This window comes from Bos grunniens, chromosome 11 (assembly GCF_055505025.1).
Source record: "Bos grunniens cultivar Pamir isolate PY7600 chromosome 11, Bosgru_T2T1.0, whole genome shotgun sequence".
Classification (NCBI taxonomy): Eukaryota; Metazoa; Chordata; class Mammalia; order Artiodactyla; family Bovidae; genus Bos; species Bos grunniens.
This window is the reverse complement of record NC_141175.1, coordinates 91,662,188-91,683,716: the sequence shown is the minus strand read 5'-3', so window position 1 is coordinate 91,683,716 and position 21,529 is coordinate 91,662,188. Positions and strand designations below refer to the sequence as shown.

Sequence of the window (21,529 nt, the reverse complement as noted above, 5' to 3'; positions counted from 1 at the left end):
CCCTTCTTCTCCTGCCTTCAGTCTTTCCCAGTATCAGGTTCTTTTCCAGTGAGTCTGTTCTTCACATCAGGTACCAAAGTATTGGAGCTTCAGCATCAGTCCTTCCAATGAATATTCAAGGTTGTTTCCTTTAGGACTGACTGGTTTGATCTTGCAGTCCAAGGGACTCTCAAGAGTCTTCTCCAGCACTTGAAGTCCAGCACAGTTTGAAAGCATCAATTCTTGGGTTCTCAGCCTTCTTTATGATCCAACTCTCACATCCATAGCTGACTATGGAAAAGCAATAGCTTTGACCTTTGTCAGCAAAGTGATGTCTCTGCTTTTTAATATGCTGTCTATGTTTGTCATATCTTTTCTTCCAAAAAGCAAGAGTCTTTTAATATCATGGCTGCAGTCACCATCCACAGTGATTTTGGAGCCCAAGAAAATAAAGTCTGTCACTGTTTCCATTTTTTCCCCTTCTGTTTGCCATGAAGTGATGGAACCAGATGCTGTGATCTTAGTTTTTTGAATGTTGAATTTTAAGGCAGTTTTATCACTCTGCCCTTTTACCTTCATAAACAGGAGCTTTAGTTCCTCTTCACTTTCTCCCATTAGGGTGGTATCATCTGCATATCTGAGGTTGTTGATATTTCTCCTGGCAATTTTGATTTCAGCTTGTGATTCATCTAGCCTGGCATTTCACATGATGTATTCTGCATAGATGTTAAATAAGCACGGTGACAGTATACAGCCTTGATGTACTCCTTTCCCAGTTTTGAACCAGTCGGTTGTTCCGTGTCTGGTTCTTACTGTTGCTTCTTGATCTGCATACATGTTTTGCAGGAGGCAGTTAAGGTGGTCTGGTATTCCCATCTCTTGAAGAGTTTCCCACAGTTTGTTGTGATCCATGCAAAGGCTTTAGTATAGTCAATGAAAACAGAAGTAGATGTTTTTCCAGAATTCTCTTGCTTTTTGTATGATCCAGTGGATGTTGGCAATTTGATGTCTGGTTCCTTTGCCTGTTCTAAATTTAGCTTATTCATTGGAAGTTCTTGGTTCACAACTGTTGAAGCCTAGTTTGAAGGATGTTGAGCATTACCTTGCTAGCATGTAAAATGAGTGCAGTTGTATTTTAGTAGCAATCTTATTTGCAAGAAATACCATAACATACCAAATTCTGAGTGAACAAAGAAGGTTTTGTCCTTTAGGTTTCTTCAGTGCTAATAATTTGAATCTTACACATACAGCGGAATTGAGACTCATGGAGTGTGTTAGGAATAATGAACTTTGATAGGAGTAATTGAGGTTATAAACAACCCTTGTGAAAGATCTGCCTCAAGTTCATGCAGTGAGTGGGGTCATTAATTGTCTTACATGCTCACAGTCAAGACTCATTAGTGCTTACATAAACCGTTTTTAGCTGGACATATGTTACAAGTATATACATTTTTAAGAAGTCCAGACAGCATTATACCTGTTTGTGATAACTTCTGAGTAAATGACTTCTGATTTTGCTCATTCCGTTGCCTTCCAAAAACTCCTCTTATTACCACTCTGCCACTGTTCACGCTGCTGTCAAGGCTTCAAGTAAGTTCCTTCTATTACACAAGCTACCTTTAATCTTCACAGTATCTTTCTCTAAATTCATGTGACTCTGGAAGTTGGTACTATTCTTGTGACATATATCTTTGACAATTCTTTAATTATTTTGAACTTATAAATCAACTCAATATTTTTGTGTTTACTTTTATAATACAATTTGGGGATTTTTTTTTGTACAATCATTTTTCTTTGGAGGCAGGGAGCATGCCAGATATTTTAAAATCTTTCCTGTGATGTGTAATACAGGATCTTGTATAGCATCTATTTATATTGTACAAACTTCAAAGGCTAAAATCCTTTCAAAATGTTTCATTTTTAATAACTCTAAAAGGTAAACAGTCATTCATTTAAAATCATGCATTACCAGAGATGTAAAATAATGTTTGTTTATGTGAGTCTAGTGTGTAAAGATAAGGAAAATTTTTTCTTAATACAGTTTGTCTTATATGTCTTGTAAATTGACTTGTAGATATCAATGAATGCTTGGAGGACAAGAGTGTTTGCCAGGGAGGAGACTGCATTAATACTAAAGGGTCCTATGAATGTACTTGTCCAGATGGATTCCAGCTAAATGACAATAAAGGATGTCAAGGTAAACTTCTTTCTCTGCTTTTTAAATTATAATTTACATAATTACTCAGTTGTGTGTTGCTTCCTGATAATAGTTTACGGTTTTACCACTGTATATATAAATGAGCTATGCAAATTTTTAATAATTTTATTTATAAGTATTATTATAATTTTTTTGAGTCTACATCAAGTACAGGACGTTCCTGCTTTGCACTGCACCAAACTAATTAAAACTCGTGCATTTTGGAACTGTGTCCTGGCTTTGCGTGATTCTGTGGTAACTGTGATCACCTGTGCTTTGCTGTACTTTCCTTCCATTGGCCAGCCTTGGTATTTCATTCTAAGTTACCTTTTCATTTTTACATATCCTTCATGGGCCTATTTCATTTTGTCCCATAACATGTTTCTGCTTTTTTGTTTTTCCTGATCCCTGTTTTTACTCAGTATCTAGCTTTCCTTCTCCCCCAAAAAGCCTTATTAATAATTTGGTCATAATTACAGAGGACAGAATTTTATATTTTTGCAAAGTGCTATCACATTTGATCTCCCCAACAGCTGTCCTCCTCCCCTTATCTGCTGTTTGTTACCTGCAGTCAGCTGTGGTCTGAAAATAGATGGAAAATTCCAGAAACAATTCACAAATTTTAAATTGCTTGCTGTTCTAACGAGTATGTGAAATCTCATGCTATCCTGCTTCATCCTGCTCCGGATGTGAATCATCCTTTTGTGCAGCACATCTCATCTGTTAGTCACTTAGTAGCCATCTCTACCGTCATCAGATCCGCTGTTGAGGTACTATAGTGCCTGTGTCCCAGCAACTCTTATCTTACCTCATAATGGTTCCAGAGAACAAGGGTAGTGATGCACACCATTTGGATAGACCAAAAAGAAGCCATAGGGTATTTTTTCTTTTAATGAAGAAGTGAAAGTTCTTAAGAAAAAAAAAAATCCTATTTTAAGGTTGCTAAGATCAATGGCAACAAAAGAACAAATCTTTTATCTGTGATACTGTGAAGAGAGGAGAAGAAATTCGTTCTGTTTTTGTTGTTGACCCTCAGACTGCAAAAGTCATGGCCACAGTACATGCTAAGTCCTTATAAGATGAAAAAGGCATTAAACTTGCACAGTAAGATAATTGGAAAGAGAGAGAAATTGTGTTCACATAACTTTTATTTTGGTATACTGTTCTCATTCTATTTTATTATTAGTTGTTAATCTCTTGCTGTGCCTTATTTATCAATTAAAATTTATTATATGTATATATAAGAAAAAAGTAGTGTATACATGGTTTGGTACTATCCATAATTTCAAGTATCCAACCGGGGGTCTTATAATGTGTTCTCTGGGGATAAAGGAGGACTCACTGTACAGTGGACACAAGTACTAATAAGATCATAGCACTGATCACAACACGGCTTTAACTAAATGCCTGTTGTGTGCCAGTTACTGTATTACCTCACTTGATTTGTAGAGATTCGAGGAGGAAACTTTTATCCATTTTGTGATTGAGTAACGGAAGCTCAGAGATGTTAATTAGCATGCTCCTCACTAAGAAGTAATTGAACTGAGATTTGAACCCAAGATCTTTCCCCTTTATTTTCTCTACATTGCCATGCCAATTATTGTTACATGTATAGCCAAAGGAAAGCAGACAGATTCAGTGATTTTTTCCCCCCAATATAATGCATAGAGTTATTTTTTATGTTGTGATTAAAAAGTCACATTTCTTCCAACATTTTTAGCTACACCTAATTACCCCACAAATTTTCCTATAATTATTAGTCTTAGTAAACCCATGCCCTTTTCCATTGAAAACTCACACTTACCTGTTCTCTTATTTATTTATTTATAATACTGGATAAATTTTCTTATTGTTCCTCCATCATTATGGAACTCAGTCAGTTAGTTTAGTCAGTTCAGTCACTCAGTCGTGTCCGACTCTTTGCAACCTTATGAATTGCAGCACGCCAGGCCTCCCTGTCCATCACCAACTCCCGGAGTTCACCCAAACCCATGTCCATCGAGTCGGTGATGCCATCCAGCCATCTCATCCTCTGTCATCCCGTTCTCCTGCCCCCAATCCCTCCCAGCATCAGAGTCTTTTCCAATGAGTCAACTCTTCGCATGAGGTGGCCAAAGTACTGGAGTTTCAGCTTTAGCATCATTCCTTCCAAAGAAATCCCAGGGCTGATCTCCATATAGCCCAAATTACATATAAATAAAAGTTTGTTGGAGTCATTTTTATCTGTTGTTCCTGGACACGTGTGACTTGTAAAATTCTGGTTTGTCATAATTTATATTCCTCTCACATGTCCCAAATCACAGTATTCTTAAAAAAGGGAATATGGTGTCTACTCTCTTAGTTGTGGTTCTAGAATATTTACCCTATGTATCTTATCTACATTCAGCTCTGTGTCCCTGAGATATAAAATACATGGACCTTTGCCTCAAGATCTTTTAAAATTAATGCCCTTACTGATCCCAGGATGTAAATATTCTGCAGCATGCACCTTAGAGAGTATATATTTATTTACCTTCAAGGTAAACTTAAAATTTTCAGTGTTCCCAATACAGAAACTAAATGTGTTTGGACTTAATACAATTGAGAAGAAAGATTTGAATTGTAAATTTATGACAGTATTTCCATTTGGGGGACTTTTAAATCTTAATAGAACCTTGATTTATATAAAAATGCCAAGAGATACCCCTAAACCTCTGAATCCTGTTTTTATTACAGACATTTGGGCTTAGGAATAATTTTTTTTGTTTCTTCTTGTCATAAAGTTTTGACCAAATAGAAGTAAAACCAAGTCTTATATAAATGGACCATGAGTTCATATTGCAAAGTTTATGTACTTCTAGAGTTAAATTATAAGAAACCAATTTAGTCATCTGATTAATTAATTATACTGTCTTCTCTCAGTATATTAAATTTGTGTTTCAGATTTTTTAGGAGCTCAAATGTGGCTGCTTCAAACATATGATGTTTTATTGACTATAAATCATTATTAAATTGACTTTATTCTCAGTTACATTGGTGACTCCCAATTTCCAGAATAAACTAATATGTCTACTTGAAAAACTTATATCCAAATTAATGAAAAATATTCCTGCAGTGGGATATAGCACCATTTGAAAAATAGTATATGAATTTGCTCCATCACCCACCTACTCTGATTAGAGGCTGTTTATAATGTCTTGTGCACTGACCTTGTTTTGAGTCATCTCTCTTTGCCACATCACTGGAGGCAGGTTTATGATCCTTCACTCCGCTTGAAGTTAGTATCCTACTTCTATTTAATCCCATGATCATGTCAGCATTCTGTATGTGGGCATAGATTTCAGTTTGGTTTAATGCTGAAAACGTAATTTATGACAATGTGAATAATCATGGAACATATTTGAAAAATAATGTGTGATAGGCATTAAGTTTACATCTTACCTAATAATCTAAAGATAGGTCCATATTCAGGAAGGCATTTTCAATTGAAAGTGTAAAAATCTCTTCCCTCAAGACAATTAATTATGATACACAGACAGCATGGGAATTCTATGTTAATAGTCTCTTTAGGAATGTGGCGGCATACATTTCAGCTTCAGAATATACTCAGTTTCACAGTTTGACTTACACATGCCAAATTGTGAATTTCTGTGGAATCTCGGACCCATGAAAGAAACCCAACTTAAATATAGTCTGACTTTCAGCTGAGTTACTAGCAGCATAGTTTAGAAATGCCTCAATAAGTACAACCCAAATTGAATGCATATGTTTCTCTGGTTCCAGATATTCATGTTGTTCTTTCTTGGTGGTTTCCTGGAAAAAAGTCTGGGAATTCGTCTACAGTTCCTGTCATAGACTTTTTAGACAATTATTTGTTAATCAGTGACTTCTCTTGAAGCAAAAATGTTTATGCACACGATTCCCTATGCAAAGTTGCAAAGTCTGACAGTTTTGAAAAGGTCACATTGAGTCATAGGTAAAGTAAGAAGGTGGTCTTAGATAACCTCTAAGGCTCTACAAGATGGACAGCGACCCTGGACTTGCTCCCCAGGCCAGTGGAACTTTAGGGCACCTGTTGCCCAGGTGGAGGGCAACGGATTCCAGGCAGCAGGTTGTAAAGAAAGAGTAGTGCTAACGGGTAAAAGAAGGTCAGAGTTCAGGAAAGATTACAATCTAAGATATTTTCAGTAGATAGCAAACATAGAGGATACCAGAGAATTTACAAAAGAAGGGAAGGATTTCACAGAGTGGCATCATATTAAGAAATAGTAAAGTAGAAAATGATTCATTGCTCTTTCTTGAAATATTTTAAAATTAGTGACAATAACCAGAATGGGAGAGTTGTTAAGAAAATGAGTAATTCCCGCTTGATTTCTTAGTTAGGTTCAGCAGTAGATAAGCCAACTGGCCTGAAATATATGGCAGATGGAAGGGTAAAGAGTTCAAACTTAATATTCAGATAGCTAAATCAGTAATATTGCCAGAATTCCCGTTACACGGTGAGAGGAACAGACATGAGGAAGAGCCCCAGGAGACCCTGGATACAGGGAAAGCAATGACCCTCTGGAGGAGGGGAGCTGCCAGCTTGGTGGCTAAGCATGTTCTCTAGGTCACTGTAAAGGCCTGTCATATGTATGTTTTCCATGCTCCCATTCAACTTTATAGTTATTTGTCTTGGTTTCTGCCTCCCCTATCATACTGTGAGCTTCTCTACAGTATGGGCCCCTGCCTACTCAACCATCTTTTAGGAAACCATTAGTAAAAGTTTTTAATTGAACTTAAGATGGACTTGAAATTTGTTTTTTTATTTTGCATAGGGGTATAGCCGATTAACAAATAATATTGTGATGGTTTCAGATGAATTCTGAAGGGACTCAGCCATACATATACCTGTATTCATTCTCCCCCAAACTCCCCTCCCATCCAGGCTGCCAAATAACATTGAGCTGAGTTCCATGTGCTATACAGTAGGTCCTTGTTGATTATCCATTCTAAATATTTTAAATATAACAGCGTGTACATGTCCATCCCAGACTCCCTAACTATCCCTTGCCCACATCCTTCCCCTGGCAACCATAAGAACATTCTTGAAGTCTGTGAGTCTGTTTCTGTTTTGTAAGTAAGTTCATTTATATCCTTTCTTTTTAGATTTCACTTAAGAGAGATGTCATATGATATTTCTCCTTTTCTGTCTGACTTACTTCACTCTGTGTGACACTCTCTAGGTCCACTCATGTTGCTGCAAATGGCATTATTTCTTCTGTTTTAATGGCTGAGTACTATTCCGTTGTATGTATGTGCCACATTAAAGATGGACTTTCAAGATGGTGTGTTGAGGGCTTGTTTGTTGTTTAGTCGCTAAGTCATATCTGACTCTTCTGCAACCCCATGGACTGTAGCCGCCAGGCTCCTTTGTCCGTGGGATTTCCCAGGCAAGAATACTGGAGTGGATTGCCATTTCCTTCTCCAAGGGATCTTCCTGACCCAAGGATCAAACCCATGTCTCCTGCCTTGGCAGGTGGATTCTTTACCACTGAGCCACCAGGGAAGCCCGAGGACCCCGTTAGTAAGAAATGACTTCAGAAAGACAGGAAAATGACCTTAGTAGGGCTACTGCTTGGATGGTGCCTAGGACATGGGATACCTTTATGACTCCAGTTGACTAAGAGAACCTTAATCAACCACTGTTCAGTTAGAACAGAATGGACAAAACTGAGAGTTTTTGGTGAACAAGTATTCATAATACATTCTTCTCTTGCTGTACTGGGAGGTGGACTCAGAGTTAAAATACGAAGTTCTCTTGAAGAAGCAGTCAGTGTAAGAGGGACACAGAGGAGACAAACAGCAGTTAAGATGCAGTGCACGCAGGCAGTCATGTGAGTCAGCACCATCGTGACTAGGTGAGCCATTCTCCATGATTCCTTACATTGTCCCCTTCAGGTGCTCTTAGCCAGCATCATTAGGACTGCTTTGAAAGAACATTTCGTGGACACCAAACAATTCCTGCATTATTAGCATTTAGAAGCACATCATCACCCTGGCTGGAGGGAGCGTGATCTTTCTTCATTGAGGACAAGCAGAGTATGAGAGGATCAACACACAGTGGGCAACACAGCTACAGCATGAATTGGACACGAGTCTTAGTAGCGATCGTTACCACTTTTCTGACTCTTGGTGGTGTTAAGTACTGCACTGGATGCTCATCCATAATTTCATCATCACAAAGCTGTGTGAATATTAAAGGCCACATTTTTCTTGTACTTTATTTCTTGTATCCATTTTCAGTGAAATAGATTGGAGTCAATTTCCTTTGTATATTCAGACATTTGAGAAGTGACATTTTTGAGTTAAATACTGTGAGACATGTCCAACCTTGCCCTTAAGTTCACTTCCCAGGGATGGATAGGCATGGACTTGGGAAGACATACAGGCCACAAGAGAGCTGTTTTCATGGTGGTGAAAGAAGATGAAGGAGAACACAGTATTCGTACTGAAGAATATTTCACAAAAGACTTAATTTATTAGATACCCTCAAGCCTCCAATATATATATATAAAAGGGTATCCTTGATTTGAACCTATGAACTTGCTTTTTTTAGGATAAAAATGGTGAACATTGGCTATTTCCTATGATTGAACCCAGGTAATTTCTCTCTCCTGACAGTCCAGCTTGTCTTGTGGTCTGGTGTGTATACGAATGGTGTAGTGTGCCACCAAACACACGTCTGGCCATTTTGTAATAGATTTTGCTTCCCGTCTTATCTGATATCATTAGAAAGCAAAACAGGTTTTTTTCAAGTGTGTGGAACTCTTCTTGATTCCAGATATTAATGAATGTGAACAACCCGGACTCTGTGGTCCTCATGGAGAATGTCTAAACACAGACAGTTCTTTTCACTGCATCTGCGAACAGGGTTTCTCAATCTCTGCAGATGGACGCACGTGTGAAGGTAAGACGACCAATAAGACCTCATGTAATTATTGCATGATAAAGCAGAGATGCCTTTCTATTTTAATTTCTATTTCTATTTTAATCAGCACAGGCTCTGAGACACTGACAGGCACTCATGATTTAAGGCCTTGGAGCACATATGTACTGAGGGGACCCCTCCTTGAAATGCAGCTCAAGGTGGCTAGGATTTACAGACAGGATAAACTGCTATTATAATGGTGAAAATACTCACAGGTGCTTCCATGACTGGTACTGAATTAATGAGTCAAAATGTGCAGGAGGTGGTGATTTTAGGTGCATGTGGGAGATAGAAAGGAAAATGGAGCAACACCTCTGATGGAACCCAAGACTCTGTTGATTTTGATTATGTTTCGTATAGATCATCTGTATCATTCTGTATATAAGCATGCCTTGCTTGATTTTTCTCTGTACCATTGTCAGCAGAAATTTTCCAGAGTTATTCCTTTAAGATCCTTTGCTCTGAACCAGTATATTTTCCTACCTTTCAGTATTTATTATATCCTAGGAGCAAATTAAGTTGCAAGACATTAAGATAATATGTTGGCTTCCTATTGGCAACCTCTTCATGTTTGCAGGGCTGCAACACTGGTTATATATATAAGCTTTATATTCTTGATGACTTAAAAATTGAAGAATAGTTCATCTGAGCCTTTATAAAAGTAAACTGGGAAGAGTCCTGTAATCGTAATTTTTCATCCATCCCTTTGAGAATCTAGGTTATCAAAACCCAGCTCTGTTTTAAAGAAGTATGAAAGTTCTGTTCTGGGCCTGTGATAGGACTTAGTGTCTTTGCTTTTAAAAAGGAGTGGAGCAGGAAGTGTGTTCTCTCCTTACTCACACCACAGTGGAATCAAGCCGCGGACCGGCAAACAGGTTCATCTGAAACAAATTATTTTATTGAGAAGAATAAACTGATCTTATAAAAAGCAGGAGATTGTTGAAATTGCTCTCCTGCTGAGTAGACAAAACATGAATGCCAGATTTGGCTTCAAGTGAAACAAAGATAGTGCAGGGCAGGGTTTAAAGATTATGAGGGGTTTGGAAGTGATCAAAAGTGGGGAAATGGAGAAAAACATCATAAAGAAGATGCCCATGAGAGGTTTACTCCATGTTTCAGTGGTTTGAGTTTTAATTAATTTTATATTTAGAGCTCTGAGACTAGAGCTCATAAGAAAGAGCATGCATGCCGGCCTTCTGGGGGGAATCACAGAATTCCCTGGTAGAGAGGATAGGGTGCTAGCTGACTTGAGTGACTGAAGACATGAAATTTGCAGAATGTTCATTTCCCTGCCTTCTAGAAGGGTGCAGGTTTGCTTCTTCAGCTAGCTGTAAAACATGGCTAGTAAGGTCTTCCTTAACTGAGAAATGGTCCAAGTTACAGATACCAGTAGCTGTGCCATGCAAAAACTGTATTTTTAAAAAATGTATAAGTTATTTCAAGTGCTCACCAGTCAAAGCCATATACCAGTATAAACATACTCATGTTTGTTTTTTCTTTTGTACTTTTTCTTTAAATCTGTGTCTTTTAAAATCTTTATTTCTGCAACTCAAGAGTTATATAATCACTGTGACTTAGTTGCAGTTCTAATTTGTTTAGGCATTTACTTGGCGGGGATTTGAATTTTAAACTGTGTTTTTAGAAAACTTCTAGGGCTTTGTAAATTCCTGTACTTTAGTATACGGTCTTTGACCCTTGTTCCATATTTTTTATTCCAGAATCTGGACAATTTTTACAAATGTAATAAAGCAGATACTTTAGAATATTGTGCTGATACCTGGCAGTATAACTAGAAAGCCCCCTCATTATTAGGCATGTTAATCTCTTTCTTGAATAGGCTTTGCGAGATTTTCATTTTTTATGGTCTTAATCCAATAGACTAAACTGGCTCAAATTTTCTTTCATTGGACTTAGTTTGAAACTTGTGACAGTAGCAATACGTCTTGATTCTACCCCTGGCAGTGGTCGAGGACGGAGCCAGTCCTTGTGATTGGGATTTAGCTATGGAGCTGATGTGTATGGGATTTGAATTAACACCGAGAAGTGGCTGGCACTCTTGCTTCGTGCCCATCCATCAGCTTACCTCCTAACTTCTAATTAAAGCAGCTGAAGCCACATGGACACGAGGGCTGGCATACCTTGCTTCAAGCAGGGCTGAAGGAATCCAGCCCAGCTGAGGGGAGGAGGGCCCTTCCCTAATCCCCCATGACTTGGAGAGTTGTCCACATCTGTTCACAGATACTGAACCACAATGAAGAGGCAATCTGTCAATATCAACTGTCTCAGATATCAAGGAGCAGGATCGAGTCTTTGAAAATAAAAACACCACCCCTGGCTCCATCCTTTCTCTTATGCTGCTCTGGGAGCACGTATGCGGGAGAGGATGAAGAAGCATCTTGTTTTTCCCACATGAGATAAAGAACAAGTGTCAGTTGAACTTGGAATAGGAAGTAAGTGGTGGGTGTGCAGCTATTTGTTTATTCATTTGCTCAGTGACAGAGTGTCTATCTCGTGCCAGGCACTGTTAGTGTTCTGAGGGCGAAACACACCCTGTTCTTGTCCACATGGAACCTACGTTCCAGGAAGAGATTCGGGGATAAATAAGTAAATAGTGCATATTGAAATTTATGTTTTTGTATTTAAATAATATAGCATGGTTCTATTTAAGGATATAAAAAAGTACAGGGTACTGCATGTCATGTATAATCTATAACTCACAGAGTTTTTTTTTTTTCCTCAAGTCCTACCTGTGAATGTCAGGAAAGTACAGGGAAGCAAGGCCCTTTTTATTTACTTCCACTTCTGTAATTCTTTCTTTTCTTCTCATAACTGTGGTTCCTCTCCTCCTGCCACCCCCCTTTACACCCTCTAGCCAGAGATTGTGTAGGAAAGCAAAGGAGACTTTTGACTTCTTTCATTCAGCTCACTGTTTTATATCTTAAATTGGCTTATCCATTTGTTTAAACAGTCGCAATTCTTTGGTTCCTTTATTTTCCCCCACTTTTTAAATTACAGAATTCAAATTTTCTTGATAATGAAATATCAGTGTAGGTTCATAGGAAAAATAGGTATCCTCCCATTTGTAAGCTGACTCAGAATTTCCTTTCTTCATCGGCAACAGGATGTGAGTGAGTGGGAAGAAGACTGGGGAAACTTGTGACAGTCAGAATCCTCAGTGTCACCATGTCCATGCTCTGGGCCCCCTGGAGAAATGCCTCCTGGCCTCTGACTTGGCATCACTCTGTTCACGTGCCTCTGGGAGGGCTGCTCTTGGCCAGGACTGGCTGTGCTCTCCCAGTTGGCTGTCCATGTCAATTGAGACCTTGCATGACAACAGATGAAACTGGGGACATCAGGCACCTCTAGACTCCACTGCGGTTTCTAATCTGTTCGCATAGTACACTGGCCACACTGATCTAGCAGGGACCCCAGAGGAGCCTAGCGGCACAGAGGGAACATCAGTGACTTACGGAACTTGGTTAGTCATGACGAACTAGGGCTCTAAACTATGACCAAAATCACTCCCTAAAATCATGTCCTTTAGAAAGCATCCTCGTTGAGTCATCCGTTTGACAAATATTTATTGCATGTCTACTATATACTGGCCACTCCTAGGAACTGGGGTGATGTCTCTGAACAAAGAATAGCTCCACTTGCTTGGAGACAGTAAACTAATGTCAGCTATATAATATGCTATAAAGTGGTAAACCCCATGAAAGAGAGCAGAGTAATGAGGGTCTGAGGGCTAGAACAAAGAACGGAAGTTACCAACTAGGGTAGTCACAACTGGCCATTCTGCCTCTATAATGTACATTACGGAGAAGGCAATGGCACCCCACTCCAGTACTCTTGCTTGGAAAATCCCATGGACGGAGGAGCCTGTTAGGCTGCAATCCATGGGGTCGCTAAGAGTCGGACACGACTGAGCGACTTCACTTTCACTTTTCACTTTCATGCATTGGAGAAGGAAATGGCAACCCACTCCAGTGTTCTTGCCTGGAGAATCCCAGGGACGGGGGAGCCTGTTGGGCAGCCGTCTATGGGGTTGCACAGAGTCGGACACGACTGAAGTGACTTAGCATAGCATAGCAATGTACGTTAATGAAAGTAATGCCAAAATTGTGTCCGAGTAACAGATGGAGCCATATTAAGTGCTTTTCTTTTTCAAACTGGTCATCGACTGGCTAAGTAATAATAGCTGTCGATGAATAGATCGGAGGATGTAAGATTGTCTGCTGAAGGCCTCTTTCCAGTTGCCAACATGTGAGTTCTGTTGTCCAGACGGGAATAAAAGATCAGAGCATAATACCAAGAGCAAGCCCGATGTGAGTTATGGGCTTTGCTTGATAGTGATGCGTCAGTGTAGGTTCATCAGTCATAGCAAATGTACCACTCTGGTGGGGGTGGTTGACAGTGGGAGAAGCTAGGGGAGGGGACGGTTTTGGGAAAACAAGGGGAATAAGGAAACTTCCTGTGAAATTTTATTGTGAACCTAAAACTGCTCTTTAAAGTCTGCTTTTAAAAATCAGACATTCCTGAAATTAACCTGAAAAAAAAATTAATTACTTTTTGTCAAAAAAACCCCCAAAAACCCTTTAAGTTCAATTCTGTATTCGACTGCTATCTTTTTCTTCTCTGAATGTTGTTGTTTGTTTCTTACTTTTCAAAAAAGCACCTCAGATGGAGTATGTGATCAGGAACTTCTGCTCTCACATTCAAAGCATCTCCCATATTGATTTAAAAATGAGAACTGTAGGATTGGAAGGGGACTTTTGGAACATTGAACTTAACTCTGAAACCCAAAGCACTCAAGTCTTACTGTTGAATGGCTATAGTCTCTAATCCTGTAACCTGTTTAGATATCTACCTTAAACTGCTTCTTACTAACTCATTCATTTGGGTGGAAAAACAGCAAATGCAAGTGATAAGGATGGCTGGCTTCATGAAGTTCACTGAGAACAGTGATATCATAAAGACTAAAAGAAGTTGGGTCCAAACTCTTAGATCAATTTTGTGTGCGTTGGGAACCAGAAAATACACTAAGGACAACCTTTGCCAAATCAAAGAAAGAAAAATGAACTGGGAGTGAGTGTGGTTTTGTTTTCAGACTTTGAGGTACATTTTCCACGAGCAGTGTAGAAAGAAAGTATAAAACCATGTTGACAGCACTCCAAGGCAGTTGGTGGTTTTGTGGCATGAAGATAGAACTTTATGTCTATCACCAAAGAGAAAATATTTTTGAAAATGACTTAGCCAAGTAGGACATTGAAGTACCCTGACACAATAATATATTACATCTGGCTACTTGGCCCAAAGATTTTTTGGTTTTTTTAGTACTTTTAGGCTTGGAAAGTGAAAAAAAAAAAAAAATCTAGTAAGAGAATACAACCAGAGTATTTCTTTTCTAAAGACAGGGAATTTAGCTTAACAACAGGATCCTTTCCCTCCCTTGTGTGAAAAAGGATCAGACAGCATTCCAGGTAAGGAAAGGAAGTGGCCTCTTACTATAAAGGCTACTGTTCTTCACACTCACTCCTCCTGTGAATGTACTTCTGCAGAAGTGAATGAAATGGATGTTTAAATCATTAGGGAGAGAGCTGAGGAAATCTTGCTGGAATAAGCCCCTTTTGGACCTGGAATACATATTTTCCATGCGTTGCTTGATTGTCCTCCATATATCAACATTTTTATAAAGAAATTCACAATGGTGGCAAAAAAATTCGAGAGCTCTTCCTAAGCCTTTTATCGCTACTGACCTTTTCATATCCCAGAGCTATGGAAAATCATTTGTTCATCGAAGAAGTAAACACTTTTCCTTTCGGCCAAAAAATAGACATGAAGCTTCCAGAAAGGGCAGTCTGTGAACAGGCAGGCTGCCCCTCACACCTTCTGCTATGTCCCCCAGCTCATGTCTGGGCGCCGAGAGCTTCTTGTATCTATTTTGATGAATCTTTGGATGTCATCAGTAACCCAAGTTCTCATGGAAGAACTATATCATGGAAGGTTGTTGTCAATGATACTTTTGTACTTTAGACCTAAATTGTAATGCTTAATATATTGAGTCCAGAATCAGTTACTTTATAGGCATCTAACAGAAAGTATGATGTGCTTGTCTTGGACACCCTGTATGAGTGTACTGGAGAAACTTCACATATCTGATTTCATGACTTTATTAAAACAGAAGCAGTAATAGTAATAGCCAGCATTCACTGAGTGCTTTTTAGGAGCCAGGCACTTATGCTAAATGTATTGTACCTATTTTCTCTTTTAATTTTCACAACAAACATATAGGTAGGTAGGTTAAATATTAATTTGTTTGCTTTGGTTGCAATGAGCAGCTTAAAATAAGGAAATTTATTATACTAACAAGAAGTACATTGATTGTTACCTCTCATCTACTATAGGTCTTTATTTAATGTCACTTTCTCAGTAGGTCCTTATTTTTCAGTTTTTTGAAGTATGGTTGATATACACAATAATGTGTTAATTATTGCTATACAGCTGTGTAATATTCCATATCAGTGTTGAATATTATTTGTATTCAGTATCCTGTGATAAACCATAATGGAAGATCTTTTTCATATTCTTTCCCATTATGGTTTATCACGGGATATTGAATACAGTTCCCTGTGCTGTAAATGGGACCTTGTTGTTTATCCATTCTATATATACCTACTTATCCCAAACTCCCAATCCATCCCCCTCTCACCTTCTCCCTTGGCAGCCAGCAATCTATCCTCTATGTCCCTGATTCTTTCATAGATAGGTTCACTGTGTCATGTTTTTGATTCCACATGTAAGTGATATGGTCAATATCATAGGGTATTTGATATGGTCAATATCATATGGTATTTGATATGGTCAATATCATATGGTATTTGACTTTCTCTTTGACTTACACTTAGTGTGGTGATCTCTTGTGTCCATGTTGCTGCAAATGGCATTATTTCTTTTTCATGGTCAAGTAGCATTCTATTGTATATATGTATCATATCCTCTTTATCTATTCATCTATCAGTGAACTTTACTCTAATCATCCTTTTCTCACCTTTACCCACTCCCCACATTTCTGTTTTCTCTCTCTTTTCTAAACTACCTTATTCTACTTCTTTGTCTTGTTTATTGTCCAATCTTTCTGCTAGACACTAAGGCTCATAAGATGTGAATCTTTGTTTTGTTCATAATTTTGTGCCTTTGAGAATGTTAGGTAGGGCCGGTAAAAACTGGGATGGCCAAAAGAGTCATTTGGTTAGTGAATGTGTCAATAAAGTTCCTAATGAAAATGAAAAATATGTCTAATTTTTACTAAAAATCAAAGAAACTTTTTGGCCAACCTAGTACCTCATGAATGAATGAAGGGACTTAGTGAAAAGCCTTCCCTATTTTTTGAAAATCTGACTCCTAAAAGCACACTCCCTAAATCACACTCTGCTTGGTGACTGGGTGCAGCAGTGGCTAAAGAGCTGGGCTGTGGAATTTGAATACATGGGCTTGAATTCTTGCTCCAGCACTTTACAGTTGTGTGGACTTGACTCACATGAGTCATATATCTCAGTTCTGCATTGCATAATAAGCATAAAATACAGCACCTACATTTTTTTGTAGGAGTTTTTGGAAGAATTAAGTATGTCAGTGGGTGTTGGCAAGTATTAACACACACTTGGAATGGAGCTTGGTCCCTAGAATATGCTCGATGGATGTGAATTATTGTTAGTATTTTAGCACTTATACTGACACCCTAGTTATTGCCATGTGTTTCCCTTGATATGTGGGTACCTAAAAGGAAGGGGGCATCTAAAACCTGTTTATTTTTATTTGATCTGATACACAATTGTGTATTGTGAATTAAATAGTCTGGCAATTCAAAGTCCAAGTCTGGATATAAATTAATTACTACTATATTTTTTTCTACATTTAAATCCCAATTTATTAAAGTCATGTAGAATATGGTTCAGTAACTCATTTATATATAATTTGCTTTAATTCCTCACCCTTTATTTTCCCTAAGCATTCCATATGACTGACTTTCCCTGATTACTCCCCAAGTATTTCAAGTTTTTAAGTGTTTGATGCGTCAGTTGCCAATAAACTGATCGTTCATGCTAACACTTGTTTGCATTTAGGTATCAGCAGTGTTATTTCTAGAGGTACTATTTTCTGTGGTTTCAAAACTCATCTTTATTGGCATCCTGTATGAATATAGAAAGAAAAATTATAATAGTAAAAAAATGGGAATTTTTTTGGCTGCTCTTATATTGCCTCTGGGGCCTAAGTGTCAGAAAGATGAATCTGGGGTTTGATGCGTTTGGCCTGTGGTTAGGGTTTTCTCCCGGTCTCACTGGCAGCACCTCTTAGTGTAAGAAATACTATATGAAAAGAGAAAATGCACAACATGGCTCTGAAGTTAGAATAAGATATTATATGTATTTTTAGAGCAGCTCAGGTGTAGAAATGTAAAACCATTAAATGAATGCAAAGATAACCCAAATGGTTATAAATAACATGTTAAAACAAAATTCTTGTCATTAAAAACTGAAACCATGTGAAAATGCAAGATATGTATTTCACACATAATATCTTTTTTGTAAATTGTGGTAGGAGAAATAAGCAATTAAAATTTGGGGAACTTTTTCTGAATGGCCTTGGATTTATTTGGAGAACTTATTAAAATTCCCCACTTATGTGATATTCTGTTACGTGACAGTAAATTAGAATTATTGTTAACCTTTGGGAGTAGAGAAAGTTTTTTTTTTTTTTTTAAAGCTTTCTTATTTCTTCTCTATAAATTTTTAGAAATTGTGTGTGTGTGTCAAATTCAAATACTTCTTAAATTTCTGTTTTTATATAATATTCTGTCAGCCTATCACAGGAAGAAATAAGAAGAAAATGGCTTTTTAAGTTCAGAAATCACTTTGCTTCTCTTTCTCTGGAAAGAAACACAGATGATTTATTGCATTTATAGCTTTTGCTTTTCTAAAAAGAAAAAGTGGTCGGTGTCTGATTAAAAATATACTACTCTTCAACTCGGAATTTTTCCTTAGATGTCACAGATACTCAGTTTGGGATTTGCACCTATAGTACCGAGGTTTTATCACAATTGAACAAACATCTGGCCCTTGTAATGGTTTCCTCAGGCAGCACCTCTCTGCTCCACTCATGTCCTCTTCTCTGAGGGGGACGATCTGAACCCAATGCAAGCTGGAGGCTTTCAGGGATGTTTAACGACACAGATAACCTTTCCAGCTGCGGAACCTGAGCTTTGTGGGCTCCCTCCATGAGGAGAAGTGGCCACAGATCCCTTTCCCTGTTTCCTTAGTCTTTCACTGCAGTTGCATGATAATACAGTTCGAAATGTAAAAGCCAAACTATGCTTCTTCAGTTTTTTTTTTTTTTTTTTAAGCAGTTGATTTAAAATTATTTCATTCATGAGGATTTTCATCCTTGGCCTTAGTCTGAATGATAGAGATAATCATTTTCTGTACATTTATTCCACTTCCTTGTCTTCAAAAGCCATATGGAAATGAGAAAAAGGGACATAATGTAAATATTTGAGAAGTTCTTAAGACTTTTTTAGATCTTCAGAAAAAACCCACAAAATTTAAAAGCTCATTAATTTTATATTTTATCCTCATGCAGAAAGACATTTACTAACTGCAGTAATTTTAAACTTATGAAAGGGCATGCAAGTTGCAGAAAGAGAAGAGAACTAGGAACCTACTCTCAGTTCTCAGTTCAGATGCTCTTGGGAGGGAGTGTTGCCAGTGAGGGCCTAGGAGCTGGACTGACCTAGTGTTTCCTCATTAATGCTTAGTAGCTAAATATGGCCTCCTTTTCACACATCACATGTATCGGTCTTCCATTTTCTGTTGCCTGTTTAAATATTCATAATTTCTAAAACCATATGTCCTAGAACATTAGGATTTCAGTCCGTTCTGAACATATATCAATGCTGTTGTAATTCTAAAGAAGTGATTAAAAAATTTGTTCCATAGTAACACTCAAACACCTTCTACAAGACAAAAAATAGTAGCATAGTCTGGACAGTATTCAGTTGATTCCCTTGACTTACAGTGGATCACATAGAAATGATAAAATTTTAAGAAAATATGTATTGTTACATTGGTTCTCATTTTCACCCATATGAAAAAAAAATTGACTTCATTTGCATATGGAGGAAATTGAAGTTTCAGAGAATTTCAATGGCTTACAATGGACAGATAGGAAGTGGCGACCAGGATTACTACTCAGTCTCTTAATATTTTAGTCTAATAAGTCTTACCAAGGGGAAAGAAATAGAACAAGTTTTTGAATGGTTAAGATTGTCTTTAACCAGGAAATATAGCAGTGTGGGGAGAAGGCAATGGCACCCCACTCCAGTACTCTTGCCTGGAAAATCTCATGGACGGAGGAACCTGGTGGGCCGCAGTCCATGGGGTCGCAAAGAGTCGGACACGACTGAGGGGCTTCACTTTCACTTTTCACTTTCATGCATTGGAGAAGGAAATGGCAACCCACTCCAGTGTTCTTGCCTGGAGAATCCCAGGGATGGGGGAGCCTGGTGGGCTGCCATCTATGGGGTCGCACAGAGTCGAACACGACTGAAGTGACTTCGCAGCTTAGCATAGAGTGTGAACAGGCTTTTTTTTCTTTCCAGTAGCATTTTTAATTGCTTAAAATATATAAAGAAAAATGAATCAATCATAGAGCACTTTTGGTAAACTTTCAGAGAGTGTTGGTAGCAAGCCTCCTGAACCCTCTCTCAAGCTTCTTTCCATTTATTACCCATCCCCTCCTCATTACCCACACACAGCAGTACCCACAGTTTTGTCTGCATTACCAGGGCTTTGTTGTGCTTGTTTTTGAACATTATATTCATAGAATCGTGTAGTAGTTACTCGTTTGTCTCTGGCTTATTTTGTGCAACAGTATGCTTGTGAACTTCACCTGTGTTACATGTAGCAGTACTTCATCTTCACAGATTTCTTTGTATGAATATACTACAATTATGTCGCCATTCTATTGTTGATGGGCATTTGGATTACTTTGGGACTGTTGTAAATAGAGCTTTAGTGACTAATCTTAAGCATGCCTTTTGATTGACATAATCACTCATTTCTGTTGGATATTACCTGGTTGTGTACTCCTGTATTCTTGCCTGGAGAATCCCATGGACAGAGGGGCCTGGAGGGCTACAGTCCGTAAGGTCACAGAGAGCTGGACATGACTGAAGTGACTTAGCATGCACACATGTAATTTATAGGTCATAGATCATATGTATGTCTCATTTTCATAGCCAGTTTTTCAGAGTATTAATTTACACTGCTACCAGCTAAGTGTGAGACTTCCAGTGCCACATCTTTATCAACAGTTGGAATGGTTAGTCCTTTTAACAATTAGTCATGCTAAGTAATGGGATCTCATCATGGTGTCAATTTGCATTTCTCTTGTGAGGATTGATGTAGAACAAGTTTTCATACCTTTACATTGGCTCTTTCAGTATTGTTTCATTTGTCTGCTTCTGTACAACACATCCCTTCCCAAGGAGATGCTAAATACAACAATCCTGTCAATGGTAACTTCAGATGAACCTTAATTTTGAAGTTTCTAGTATTTTGATTATTTTGAGATCAGTACTTTTTGTGTTTATAATCTTTGATACTCTTTTATATTTTCTTCTGAAAGCTTTATTTTATATTTTACATTGTCCTTGCCCTGAAATTGATCTTTGCATATGGTATGAGATAGAGGTCAGGATTTACTTTTTTTCTTAAATGGATTTCCATTTGGGTCATCACTGTTTGAGAAGCATACCCCTTTCCCACTGATCTACAATGGTAACTCTGTCATGAAACATGTGTTCAAATGTAGATTGGATTATTTCCTCCTTCTTCATTCTATCCACAGCTTGCACCAGTAGCATACTGTCTTAATTATAGTAAATGTATATATAAATTTATAGTATAGCTTTATATATATAGCTTTATAATAAATTTAAATATATGGTGCTATAAATTCTAAATTATAGTATTTTGTTCTTCACTGAGATTGTCAGGCCTATTCTTGGCTCTTTTCATTTCTATGTAAGTTTTATAATTAGCTTATTGATTTTCACCAAAAAACAGAAAAACAAACAAAAAACCAAAACTGTAGTAATTTGGATTGGAATTGCATTGACTCAACAGGTTAATCTGGGAAGTTTCATATTTTGCAATATTGAGTCTTCCAGTCCACAAATAAGACATATCCTTCTGTTTGTGTAGATTTTCTTTCATTTACTGTGGTGGTTTCTTGCAGTTTTTGTGTGTACAGTCTTGCACAACGTATTTAGACTTATACTGAGGTTTTTAATATTTTTTATACTGTTGTAAATGGTATTTAGAGTGTTTTTTAACCCTTATAATTGT

At 37.8% G+C, this 21,529-nt stretch overlaps 1 protein-coding gene across 27 annotated transcripts in view; it reads left to right on the top strand.

The window, feature by feature from the left end:
* Positions 1-21,529, top strand: part of LTBP1 (latent transforming growth factor beta binding protein 1) — a 460,290-nt gene that overhangs the window by 359,284 nt on the left and 79,477 nt on the right. For all 27 annotated transcript variants that reach the window (XM_086327488.1, XM_086327485.1, XM_086327484.1 and 24 more), the window contains 2 exons: positions 2,054-2,176; positions 8,979-9,104. In XM_086327488.1, coding sequence (XP_086183614.1) covers positions 2,054-2,176; positions 8,979-9,104 — 249 coding nt within the window. The remainder of the gene's footprint in view (positions 1-2,053; positions 2,177-8,978; positions 9,105-21,529) is intronic.